This window comes from Anser cygnoides, chromosome 1 (genome assembly GCF_040182565.1).
Source record: "Anser cygnoides isolate HZ-2024a breed goose chromosome 1, Taihu_goose_T2T_genome, whole genome shotgun sequence".
Taxonomy (NCBI): Eukaryota; Metazoa; Chordata; class Aves; order Anseriformes; family Anatidae; genus Anser; species Anser cygnoides.
In genome coordinates, this window is record NC_089873.1 from 194645949 (window position 1) to 194658053 (window position 12105).

The following is a 12105-nucleotide window of genomic DNA, read 5'->3' on the forward strand; positions in this document are numbered from 1 at the left end:
TGGCATTCAAACCCAAGAATTTACCTTCTAAAAGTGGTTTTATGAATTGCCTAATACAAGTGACAGAATCATAAGAGAAATTATTAACTGATGGATAAATAAATGCTTTCAAAACAAGGCCAAAAGAGACAACAGAAGTTTATACCAAAGCTTCAGGAATTTTAATAAAATATTTTAAATATATGTGCATGATACACAGAAGAAAAAAAAAAGTTTTTTATTTTTAAGTAGTATGGTTTGAGCTGCCAATAATATTCCTCAGTAATCTTAGGACACATTTATCTTCCAAAATAGCAAATCTGACACAGCCAAGAAAGGAGCATTGTATTTTTATTTAAGATGAATTATTTATTCACTTTTTTAAAAAAAGATAATTGCTTCAAAACCTGTGGATTTAAAATTATAAACCTGTTATGGCAAAATGACATACAGGGATTTAGGTCAGAAAGTTGGTTTAGAAAGCCTTACATATCAAACTAAACCCTGTCTATAATCTCCAAGTCGATAGAAAACAAGCCCGTTGCGCATGGAAAACATTTTTCTCCATCCACTGGTACCCATCTGCCCAGATGCCAAATTGTGTAGACTACTGACAAAATTGTGAAGACATCCCTGAAAAGAAAACCTGCAGGAAAATAATTAGCTGTGACTGTTGAGCAGCTGTAGCACAAGCTCTTCATCTTCTGCCAGAGAAAGCCCAGTATCCAATGGCAAAAAGGGATCCTCCTCCTCTTGGCTGATTTTAGCCTTCTTTCTTTTCAGTGGCATTTCTTCTGCTGCATTACTGCTACCGTAGCTTCTTTTCTTTCTTCCGCTCTTCTCCTCAAGTTCACTGCAGAAACAAATCGATTACTCTTTTTAACAACTGTGGTAATCAATATCATCATGTAATCAAACAATTCATTTTAAACAAGGCATATTTATGTCGAGATAAGGGCAAACAAAATTACAATTCAGAAGGGTGAAGCAACAGAAGCTGATGAACTCTGCATGCCTAAATTAGAACTGCTTTCAGAGCGAGGTGGTGGTGGATGTTCTGCTGTCTTAATTGATTACAGTCTATCAAGATATTGCCATCAGCCTTATCCAATATTCACTGCCTTATGCAGTGACGGACAACTTGACAAAACTGGTTTAGTAATATGTCAGTGGACCTTGACACGCTTTCAGGATTTTGTCTGAAATAAATATGCACCCACAATAAAAAGATAAGAATTGTCATTTCATTGGCAAATCCTACCCTGACTTAATACAGTTTTGATTTGAGTCCATCTCACCCAAGCCACTCTTTCCTCTTCTTTCAGAATAAGTCCTTGGAAGCCATTAACGTCCTCTTTGCCATCAGAGGAAGAGACAAAACCAAACCCAGTTACTTCCCCTGGTGAGTTCTTATTCCTTCTGCTGCCGTTGTTAAAACTGGAACAATTTGGCTTTTGCAGCCCTCAGTCTGGACAAAACAGCCGTGTATCTGTTTTACCACTGTGACTTCTGTCCCATGGCCAGATGACAGCAAGAGGAGGAAAACCCAAGCCCACTACCGGCCTCCTCCTCAATCCCTCACGCTGGCTGGACCCGGGCCTCGAGAGGAGATTTTACAAAAGAAGGAATTTGTCATCTTTGTGCAGATTACCCTTGCGTAGGTTTTGTTCGTAACACAAAAAATTTGTTACAAACCTTCTAAGATTAAAATAATTTCATCTAACAAAATCTAATCTGAGATGTAACAACCGTGTAGCAGCTTACACAGAGCTGGCTGTCAGACGCCACAGGGCAGAATGAGAATTTGTACCAAAAAAAGGACTATGCAGCCCCTTGCACACCAGACCACTCCATCTGAATAACTGAAACAAGATGACATTCTCAGTTTTTTGTGTTTGTATTTTAAAGGAAATAGCAAAAATAAAAACAGAAGTCCACGGACCGAGCTTGGACTTTTTAAAAAATAGATGGTTAAATTCAGATTTTCAAATAAATATGGCAAATTTCTACCCAGAAGACTGAATCTACTTCAAAAAATGTTTCAACAAGATTTTTTTCTTAATTGCCCTAATTTTTGAAATTACTTCAGTGTAATTTTTTTTTTTTTTTTTAATATTTCACTTGGAAACGCTGTTTAGAGATTTAGCAATCAGCAACAGCCGTTCTTACAAATCACTCAAGTTGGTGAACGCTGTGTCCTCCCAACTTAGATGGCACAGGAACCCCACGTGCACTTCAAGCCACTTTCAGCTGGCCACCTCGTTTTCCCATTAATAGAAACGATTACCAGCACATGAAATGTTGATTTCGTAATCCACTGAAAAACAGCATAATGTAGCAACTCCAGACAGGGCAGTTTTCAGGAATTTCCTGAACACAGGCAAACATTTTCTCCCTTTTTCCCAGCCTGCTCAGGAGCTACCATCGTGCACGCTGGTGCCTCTGCATCAAGACCGAGAAGCAGACTGGACCGGGGAGGGCTTGCAGTGGGCTGCGGGCATGCAGCTGCCTCCTGCTCTCTTCTACCCCACCTTCCACAGCAGAGCACCACCAGCTCCTGCCCATTCATTACAACACAGGGAGAGGAGGAAAAACCTATGAGAAGTACCTCACATTCCCACAATTAAAATAAACCATCCTGAACTTACATGGTTCTTCCCCTTCCTAGCCAGAAAAACTGGTGTAAAGCAACAGCTGATGCATTAAATACTCTTCCTGAAATTGGGACATTTCAAAGGATATAGCACCTTGCTGGTTCTGAGCTGTCATTTGCATGGGGGGAGCTTTTCAGTGCTTGCTACCAATGTTTATTTTATTCCTTTTCTGGGGAAAAGGGCTGTTTTTTCAGTCATCTGTGCTTAAGATATTCCATAAACATTAAAGCTATATGGAGAGTATATAAAAAGATTGTCGAGGCTTCCTTTCCTAAGTGGCCACCGTGGGTTTGGGATGGAGTTTCACAGTGCCCTCTTCAATCAGGACAGATTATGGGGGTTCGCTTTAGAAGCATTAAGGCTGAAACCTCATTAAGTAAAAGCATTCTTAGCTTGTCTGCAAAAGAGTTAATTATTTCCGGCATTTGAATGGACTCTGAAGCCTACTTTGCATTCATAATTGACTAATGCTTCATCTAGGACACGAGTTCAAAACATCTCAGCAATTAAAATAACACAGACCTCTCACAAGTTATGAAATAGACTTTAAATGCCAAAAACCTAGCATTTCACTTTGGAGTTTGGATGTTTGCAAGGTGTAAAATTTAAATCTAAAACACATTCTAAAGGAACTGTGAGGCTTCTGATTTTTCCACAAACAAAAGCACAATGACAACAACTTTCATCACAAGCTTTGTGGAAAGGTTACGTTGAGTCAAGCTGTTCCTTATTATTACTGTGGGATCATGGTGCTGGATTAATAGTGCATCCTAAAGATGTGTCCACACGTCAGCAGCAGGTGTATTTTCACACTAATTTGACCCCTACTGGGCTGTAAGCTCACGAAGTAAACAAGGAGGGATGTGTAACACGTGAAAATGGCAGAAAAGCCATTGAGTGATGAAGAGAGCTAAAGGCTTGTGTTTTCGTGATGCACAAAAAGTAGAAACAAGACAGTATGTGATAAAGGTTACCTAGGAGAAAAAGCAGAGAACCACATTGGGGGTGAAATGTACAATTAAGTTCATAATTTTGGGACAAAGGGTGCTGAAAGACAGCGGCTGTGCCAGGAGGGTGGGTCTTACCAGCAGTGAGTTGGGTGGCGTGGAGATGGGCTCTGGAACTACTCTGGAGGAGCAGTCAGAGATGGAGCTTTCAGAAAGGAGCAAAATTTTGAAAAAGGTGCCAGGAAATGGCCAGGAGAGATACCTGCCATCATGACACCACGGCACATCCCATACTCCCTTCGGTGCCTCTCCTTAACTGGTCAGACAGAAAGCTCTCTGGAGGAGATGTACGAGGCGCAGCTCTCACGTGCAAAAGGAAGGTGGGTATGTGAAAACAACTACACGGGGATGACTTAGGCACTTTTTGTCAAATTAATTCCTCCGTGGTCTCCCTTGACCTCCTGTCAGCCCACCCTGCAGAGGTAGCCTTTTATTGTTGGTCACTTCCCACAGACATAAACGGCCCCTTACTCCTCACGTACACACACACCCCGATGCACTACCAGCTGGTGTCCCCAGCAACAGCCAGAATAAAATAAAGTAATTCTGAGGTGAATTATTTTCTGACATAAAAACGTAGTTAGAAAACAAATCCACAATTCAGATCCAAACCAAAGCCAACGTGTCTCTTGCTCTCCTATTAATAACACTCAGAAAGCGGCACGTACAGCTGGATTACAATTCCTTCCTTTCACCATCTGGTGCAATTTAGTTTTTCATTGCTGCAGCAGCCCGAGCTGCCCACACGTCCTGACGCCGCCGATGGAGTGATTTACTGGGCTGGGCTGTGTTTATACAGGCAAAGAGACACCAAGAGCCGACTTATCAGCACTCACACTGATTTCTGGGGTCACCGTTTACACAGCTGTAACAACAAAGGAAGATACTGTCCTGTGGTAGGTAACGGTTATTACACAGGCACTAAAGCAGATTTTCTGAATCCAGGCCCTGAAATGAATGCCAGCATATACGGCATCTGGGCAACAGGGGGTCTGAGACCCTGACAGCAAGACACCAGGGAACTTTCTTAATTTAACCACAAACAAATAATCTCAGGAGTGTGTTTTGAGGAGATACCAGACCAAAAAAAAATTAAAAAATTCTTTAAATTCCTGGTATTCAACCTGCATCTGGACTTCAAGGTCTGGCCAACCTCTGCTCTGTGAGGTTTAGCTTTTTAGGTGCTTTTGAGTCAGCTATTTGAGATGTAAGGCCACAGAGCTACGTTGCTGCTGGTTAAACAGCAGCAACTCCAAGCTCTCCAGACAGGCTGTGCTTCAGTTACCATTTATCAGAGCTTGCTCTGGAGCCGAGGTTTAACAGCACTTGGAAATAAACTGCCCTCGCCACTGAACTGCAGGCCATGAGTTGAGTTCCCAAACCGTAATACAGCTGCACACGAGCTCTTTCCCAAAGAAATGTACATGAATAATGAATGAATCTGTTAATAAAATACAGTTCAGAAAAGTTAGGAATAATTTATACCGTAAATATTAGCATTTTGCTAATCAAACATGTTGCGCCACAAACCTTCTTCCACGTAATAAATTTTAATTCATAAGGCCATGGCAGCAGTCCTAATGAAGATTAATTACTGCAGTCCCTTCCGCAAAGCCCAGTGCAGCTTCTTTCTTACTTGCTGTCAGAATGCTATAGCACACTGAAATGGTAATGAAAATATATTGTGTTGTGTTATTCCCTTTACTGGCCATTCTACTGATGTAAATCAAAACCGCTCTAAAACTAGATTTATAAAAAACAATTGCAGGAAAAGGGAAGATTAATCTACTTGTAATGAAATACCAGTGTAATCATACTAAAAGCGGAATACAAGCTGAGCATGTCTTGGAGCTAAAGCACTACAATCTGGAACAAGAAAAAATACTCGAACAGAAATCAGACCAGCAAGACAATATGCTGAATATTTCTTCTTATTGCATGGGAAGCATACAGAAGATTTGGTGAGGAAAAGCACCCAAACCAACCATCAACATTTTGCTTCTGCTCTGTTGTCACCTTTACTTCCTAAAGGCTCTAGCAGACAAGAGGCAGTGGATTCAAAGGGGGTGGCTGAAGCTCTTTTCTTGCCCATTTCTGGGCAGACACCACTGACCGTGAAGCAGCAGAATCTGATCCAGCCCTAGGCCGCTGGTTTCCACTCGATGTATTCAGGCAGAGCAATTTTAGCTTATCTTTATACAATAGTCTGAAAACTGATATTATTCAGGGGTTGATTCTCAAATGGATGAAATAACACCATTCTGGGTTTAAATTGCTCCAGCTGAAGGTGCTTGATTTTGCTTTATGTCCATCTGTCAGAGGCATAACTCTCTCCGAAATGCACTGCTGCCTTTGGAGATACAAGTAGCCACCCACCTAACCCTTGCATCCACTCATTCCATCTAAACTTAATGTAGCACTGACATTCTTCAGATTTTTTTCTCTGCCTACCTATCACCTTCCAATTGCTGATAATTAATTTCTAAACTACAAAATTTTAATAAATACTAATACCATTTTTGCTCCGTACCATTTTGTAGATGTACAGCATGATTAAGCCCTTAAAGAGATTTTTTTTAAGACGCTTTTCTTACAGTGCTTTTCTGGGTATCAGAACATTAAGTTCTGGCCTTCGTGAACATACTGATGTAACAGCCTGGAAAAGAGGAGGCTCAGGGGGATCTCATCCATGTCCCTCAATCCCTGAAGGGAGGGTGCAGAGAGGCCGGAGCCAGGCTCTGCTCAGCGGTGCCCAGTGCCAGGACAGGAGGCCATGGGCACAGCCGGGCACCCAGGAGGCTCCCTCTGAGCACCAGGCAGCACTTCTGTGCTGGGCGGGTGACGGAGCCCTGGCACAGGCTGCCCAGAGAGGCTGTGGGGTCTCCCCCTTGGGGATCTCCAAAAGCCGCCTGGACGTGGTCCTGGGCAGCCTGCTCTGGGTGTCCCTGCTTGAGCAGGGGTGGCACCAGGGGCCTCCAGAGAGCCCTGCCAACTCCAACCATTCTGTGATGCTGTGATTAGAGGGAAAACCATGACTTGCAGGTGAATCATCTCAGCAACTTGGCAGGTCAACATCAGCATCTAGGTTTAATATACTGAAGACGGTATAAAAAAACTGCAATTTGCCCATAATTTTCAAATAAAACAAGGCACACAACTGAGCAGCAATGACTGCTGACTTGCACACCTGTAACCTGCTGACTGGCCATAAAATCACAAACTAAATGGTACCAGAACAAAGACATTTCTCCTTTCCCCTAAAATTTTCTTCTCAGAAAGAGCAGTCAGGCATTGGGACGGGTTGCCCAGGGAGGTGGTGGCGTCACCGTCCCTGGGGGTGTTCAAGGAAAGGCTGGACGTGGTGCTTAGGGACATGGTTTAGTGGGTGACATTGGCGGTAGGGGGATGGTTGGATCAGATGATCTTGGAGGGCTTTTCCAACCTTTATGATTCTGTGATTCTATTCTATGAAATCCAGGATCTCTCCCATGCTGATCTAAGAGTTAACATGATCAGTTACACATAATAAAGATTTAAAGAAGGTAATGATGAGGTCATTCATAACTTTGTTCTTCTCCCGTATTTTTATATAAAGAGGTTAAGGGATTAGAAATATCAGAAACTCAATTTGACTGCAAAATAAGTATTTAAGAAAACCAGCTGATTTTCTTTCACCCTATTTGATACACTTAAATTTTTCACCTCATTAACAATTTACATTGATAGCCTTAAACCAAATATGATGAATGTTGCTAGATATACAAAAATTAATCTCATATTACATGCTTGGAGTCATTAATTACTCAGCTTGTGGAGGTATTGCTGGAAGGGAATTCTATTCAAAGGCAAATTTAACTCATTATTTGTATAGCTCCCCTGGTTTAAAAAAAATGCTGGGGGCAGGATAGAGGGGAAAAAAACAATGACAACATTTTTGATTTCCTAAACCATGGACAGATGGTCTCTATTTTTAAAGACTGCTGAAGGAAGATACCCTAGGTCTTATATACTTGCTTTGAGTTACCCCTTTCAGAAGCACTTTTTTCCCTTACAGCAAGTAGTAGGTGGTATAGCCCAACATATTTATTTCTATTTTAATCCAAACACTTCTTGCAAAATCTCTGAATTTTGAAAATATAAAACAGAACAGAGTTGTATTTTCCAGTTTCAAAGCCTAATTTCACTGTATGCTACTTTCAACTGATTTGGTTTTGATAAAATCATTATCTTGGTATTTCACAGCCCCTAGAGTGACTCACTCATCAAACAATTCAGGGACAATTTTAAGAAAAGTGCATGAGGCATCACTGTTGATTTAACACAAACCCTTCCTCCCCAGTGACAGCAAGACTTCTTGCCTCTGTTCTTCTTGTCCTACGCGATATCTCCATCATCCTCCCTCCTCCTTCCATTCATACATCCCCTCTGCCTGTTTTCTCTCTCAGCAAAATTTTGTATCACTTTTCCATGGCCTCATGCTCTACAGCCTCTTCAGCTACCGTTTTTCTTTAGCTCTATGGCTTATTGGTCATTCAAATTCTCTGTTTTCTTGATTTCCTCTTTTTCCAGCTCTGAATTAATTTCCTTCACTGAAGCTTCCTCTTTCAGTTGTGCCTCTGCTTTCACAAAAGTCTGCTAAGGGATGCACAGAAGCAGCCCACAGCTCCCAGTCCATCTAACAAGTGCCTCGAGGCGTTCTTCAGAGCTGGAGAACAGAGAAGAAACGTGACTTCATCAACGCTGCCTCCTGGAAACAGTCCTTGGCCTGTCCTACCACAGTGAAATACGTTGGGACTTTGCCCAGAGGAGCTCTAGCTGGCACTGCCCAAAATCCCACCAGTTGTGGGCAATATGGACAATCATGCGCCAGTACTCCAACCTTCATCCTGGCCTCATCTATTTAATCTGTAAAGACACGACTGCTGCTTTCCTGGCAGGCCCAAGTCAGCTCTAGATGAACTGCAGCACGCTGCGCTGCACATCAATGGCTCTCAATTCTGGCACGGTCCTTTCAGGCACTCCTAGAAATTTAATTTTTCCTGGATCCTGTCATCTTCAAATCCATCAGCACATTGTCACCCACCATTATTCTCTGCTCTTGCCCTTCTGAGCACCCCACCATTTTTCATTCTCCTCCTCCTTTTGTGTGCCTGCCCTGGCTGTTCTCTCCTCTCGTTTGAGTTAGTTACTATCTCTACCACTTACTTACAAACCCTCTCCCAGCCCGTCTCCAACTATAACTCTTACACTGGTGTCTCTGCTATCTAATTCTAGATATTGCTTTTGACAGTAAACTCAGAATGGTGGTTTTTGACATTACAGGTTTATCTGTAGTACTCTTCCCATCAGAGCAATGCATAAACCAATGTGGCCTATTCTTCCAGCAAACTCTCAACGTCTACCTATCGATCATAACTGTTTTGTTTTAAACTGCTTTCAGGGACATTGTTAACTTCCGTCCAGCTTAAAGGCTGGAGAAAAATTTGAAGCAATTTGACACACACTGAAAATTTCGGTCCTCATCCCTTCTTAAAAAAGGCTGAAAACATTTACGATCCATTTCTCCAGTCCTCCAGCAAACAGAGTAAGGACTAAAAGCAGGAAAGCATTCAGTCTGATTGTGTAAAGAAGCGGGGGGGGGGGGAAGATAACTTTAAAAAAATCTCTTTGAAGAAGTTAAGTACCTTTTCCATTATTGAAAAGTCATCCAAAATTCTGGGCAAACAACCGAGACCAGTATTGTTGTGGTGGTTTAACCCAGCCCCAGGTGGGGCTGACAGGCCTCAGGCCTCAAGCAATGGCATTCTTGAGGCCTGTGTTACCCCAATGTCTTGCTACAAGCCAGAGGAAGCTTAAACCCCAAAACTGATAGCAGAAAGCAACCCAACCAGATTATAACCCCCCAGAAAACTAAACGGACGTGAAAGATTTACACAGTTATGCTATTTAAGGAAGAAAAACAAAATTGCAACTTTGCAGGCATAAAATGAATGCTAAACACTTAACTAATTCAGCAGGGTTTGCATGCCAAAAATGTCCTGATACTGCATGTGAAAATCATAACAGAAACTATGTTTCAACAGATTCTTTGCATGGACACCTTTTTAATTTAAAGAAATTATAAGATAAAATTTGTTTTATTTGATGTGCCTTCACTTCTCCTATTCAAAACCTGAAACACGATTTTTTAGACAAAGTAACTTATACGCATGCCTAGGTTTCAAAGACCAAATAAAATGCAACCTTCAAAATAAATCATTCTTTGCCAGGCTCAAGGCGAAATTCATAAATGAAAAGGGGAAAAGACTATTTTGTTGGTAAACCTCTCCTAGATTTTAAGCTATCTTTCAAATAAATGAACACAATGTAGATAGCATTGTAGCATGGAAAATGTTCTACCATTGCACTTCATTCCAAAGTCACCTCCAAACATGCTCCAAACAACATACTTAAAGTACACTTATTAAAAGAAAACCTGACAAGACTTAATACATGGCAGAAAAAAAATCTATATGCCAGCTCAAGTTTTGGATCATATATATAGCATTTTTTTTTGTGCTCAAAATTACTCTCTTCAGCCCAAATTGCATTCAAAAGTAATCTCCTTGGGAGAAACTGAAATACTATAGGCACAGAGAAGTTCAAAAAAAACTATTCCCTGCAAAGGTAATTCAAGTGAGGACAAAACCAATAAAATGGTAAAGCAAAAACTGGGTCTACAATGGTATTAAGTTTATATGTGAAAATTTGGCATACTGACAAATATAACAAAAATACAAATATTTTTATATAAAAATATAAAGATTAGTTACTGTTTTTCCCCCTCGTTACAAAGGGAACGCTGTGTCTAGCAGTCAGAGCACTCAATAGGCCCCCAGGGCACCTGAATTGTATTCCCAGACCTGTGTCACCAACATGTTATGAAGCTACTTCGTGATTCAACATTCCTTTCTATAAAAACCATACTGACCTCCTCTGTAAAGCGTTTTGAGATTTGCTGAGGAAAATACTTTGTCAGAAAGTATTACTACACTCCCATTTTCCTTTTTAATACATTCTTCCTTCTCTGTCCTACCTCACAGGGAGGGGTAATGACCAAGGCCCTAACCTTATCCCTCTCTCTGTGAGCTGACATTCTGCCTCCAGTGGGCCAGGTCAGCTGCTGATTCCAAAAAAACTGCACTGATTACCACTGCCAAGAACCTGTCCAACCCTATCAGCTTTTATTCTTAAAGCTTAGCAGATCTTGAGTCTAGCTGACATCTTTGGGGAAGGGATTAATATAAAAAGTGATGTAAGAATACATAAAAGAGAGCCAGAAGCGATCTTCCCTAATAAATGGCTGTTTAATGATACTGAAACAAAATTCCCAAATTTTAAACTGAACACCCCCATCACTTTTTCAAAACACTTTTTGAACAGTTATGCTACAAAACATGGTATTGTTGAGACAGCCTTTCCTAGCTAAGGCTACAAGCAGAAACAATACTAAATCTAGTTTAAGAAATGCAGCACTGCAGTACCTTTTTCCTACACTAAGTACATAACAACTTAGGAGTAATCAGGAAATGCCTGAGCTACTAACTATTTAATGAGTAGTATTCTGACATTAGGTTTCCTATACTCAGTTGCTGGTAACTCCTTCCCACCTACATGCTGGTACATCAGCTTTATGGATTCCAGGAATCTGTCCTTCAAAAGTGACATACTAACTAACGACACAAATACTGCTTAGTGGCCAACCTCCTACTGAAGCTCTACTTCAGACTTTCCCAATAAACTCTTGATTTTATTCCTCCCAAGAAATGCACTGCCAGTGGTTACCTGTTATCTCAAGATACCCTCTCCACTTTTTTTTTTTAACCTGCAGCAAAGCATTACTAGCAAAGTCACCTCAGAATTTGCTCTCAAAGACAGAACAACAGAACCAGCACTGCTAAGGTCCCATTAGTATCCTGAAATACTTCTCCAACCACCTTTGTTAATCTTCTTTGTAAATCAGAATTCTTAAATACACTTTTCTTCTGGTCTCTATCTTACAGCTAATGTCAGAACAGAAACAGTCCCTTCCAACAAAATGGGGTTCTACAGGATCCTCTGGCTCAAGTCGCTGCCTTATATCCAGGTATTACTCACCAGAATCTCATATATTAAAAAGGCAATATTGACCACATTTCTGATATTATCTGGGTAAAGCTGATTAAAAATTTCACTCTATTAACCCACTTCTGCTCCATGCAATACAAAAATACCACTAGAGAACACATTTATCAAGTATGGACAGATATATTTGAACTCCAGTAACACATGAAAAGCAATCTACAAATCCTCTTACATAACCCTCCTCAATAAATGCTGAATCTTAAACTTCATTAAAGAACATCTTTAACAAATTATGCTGCTTCCTCCCACCAAAAGCTGATGAGTAGTCAAGCTGTCATAAATACTGCAGGAACTGGAAGAAT

The 12105-nt window shown here is 40.9% G+C and overlaps 1 protein-coding gene across 1 annotated transcript in view; it reads right to left on the bottom strand.

Moving 5' to 3' along the window:
* Positions 1-315: 315 nt before the first annotated feature.
* The window catches only part of DDX10 (DEAD-box helicase 10), a 193680-nt gene continuing 181890 nt past the window's right edge, over positions 316-12105 (bottom strand). Inside the window, 1 exon segment of the mRNA XM_013188158.3 lies at positions 316-832. Within this exon segment, the coding sequence (XP_013043612.3) occupies positions 640-832 (193 nt within the window). The 3' untranslated portion in view covers positions 316-639.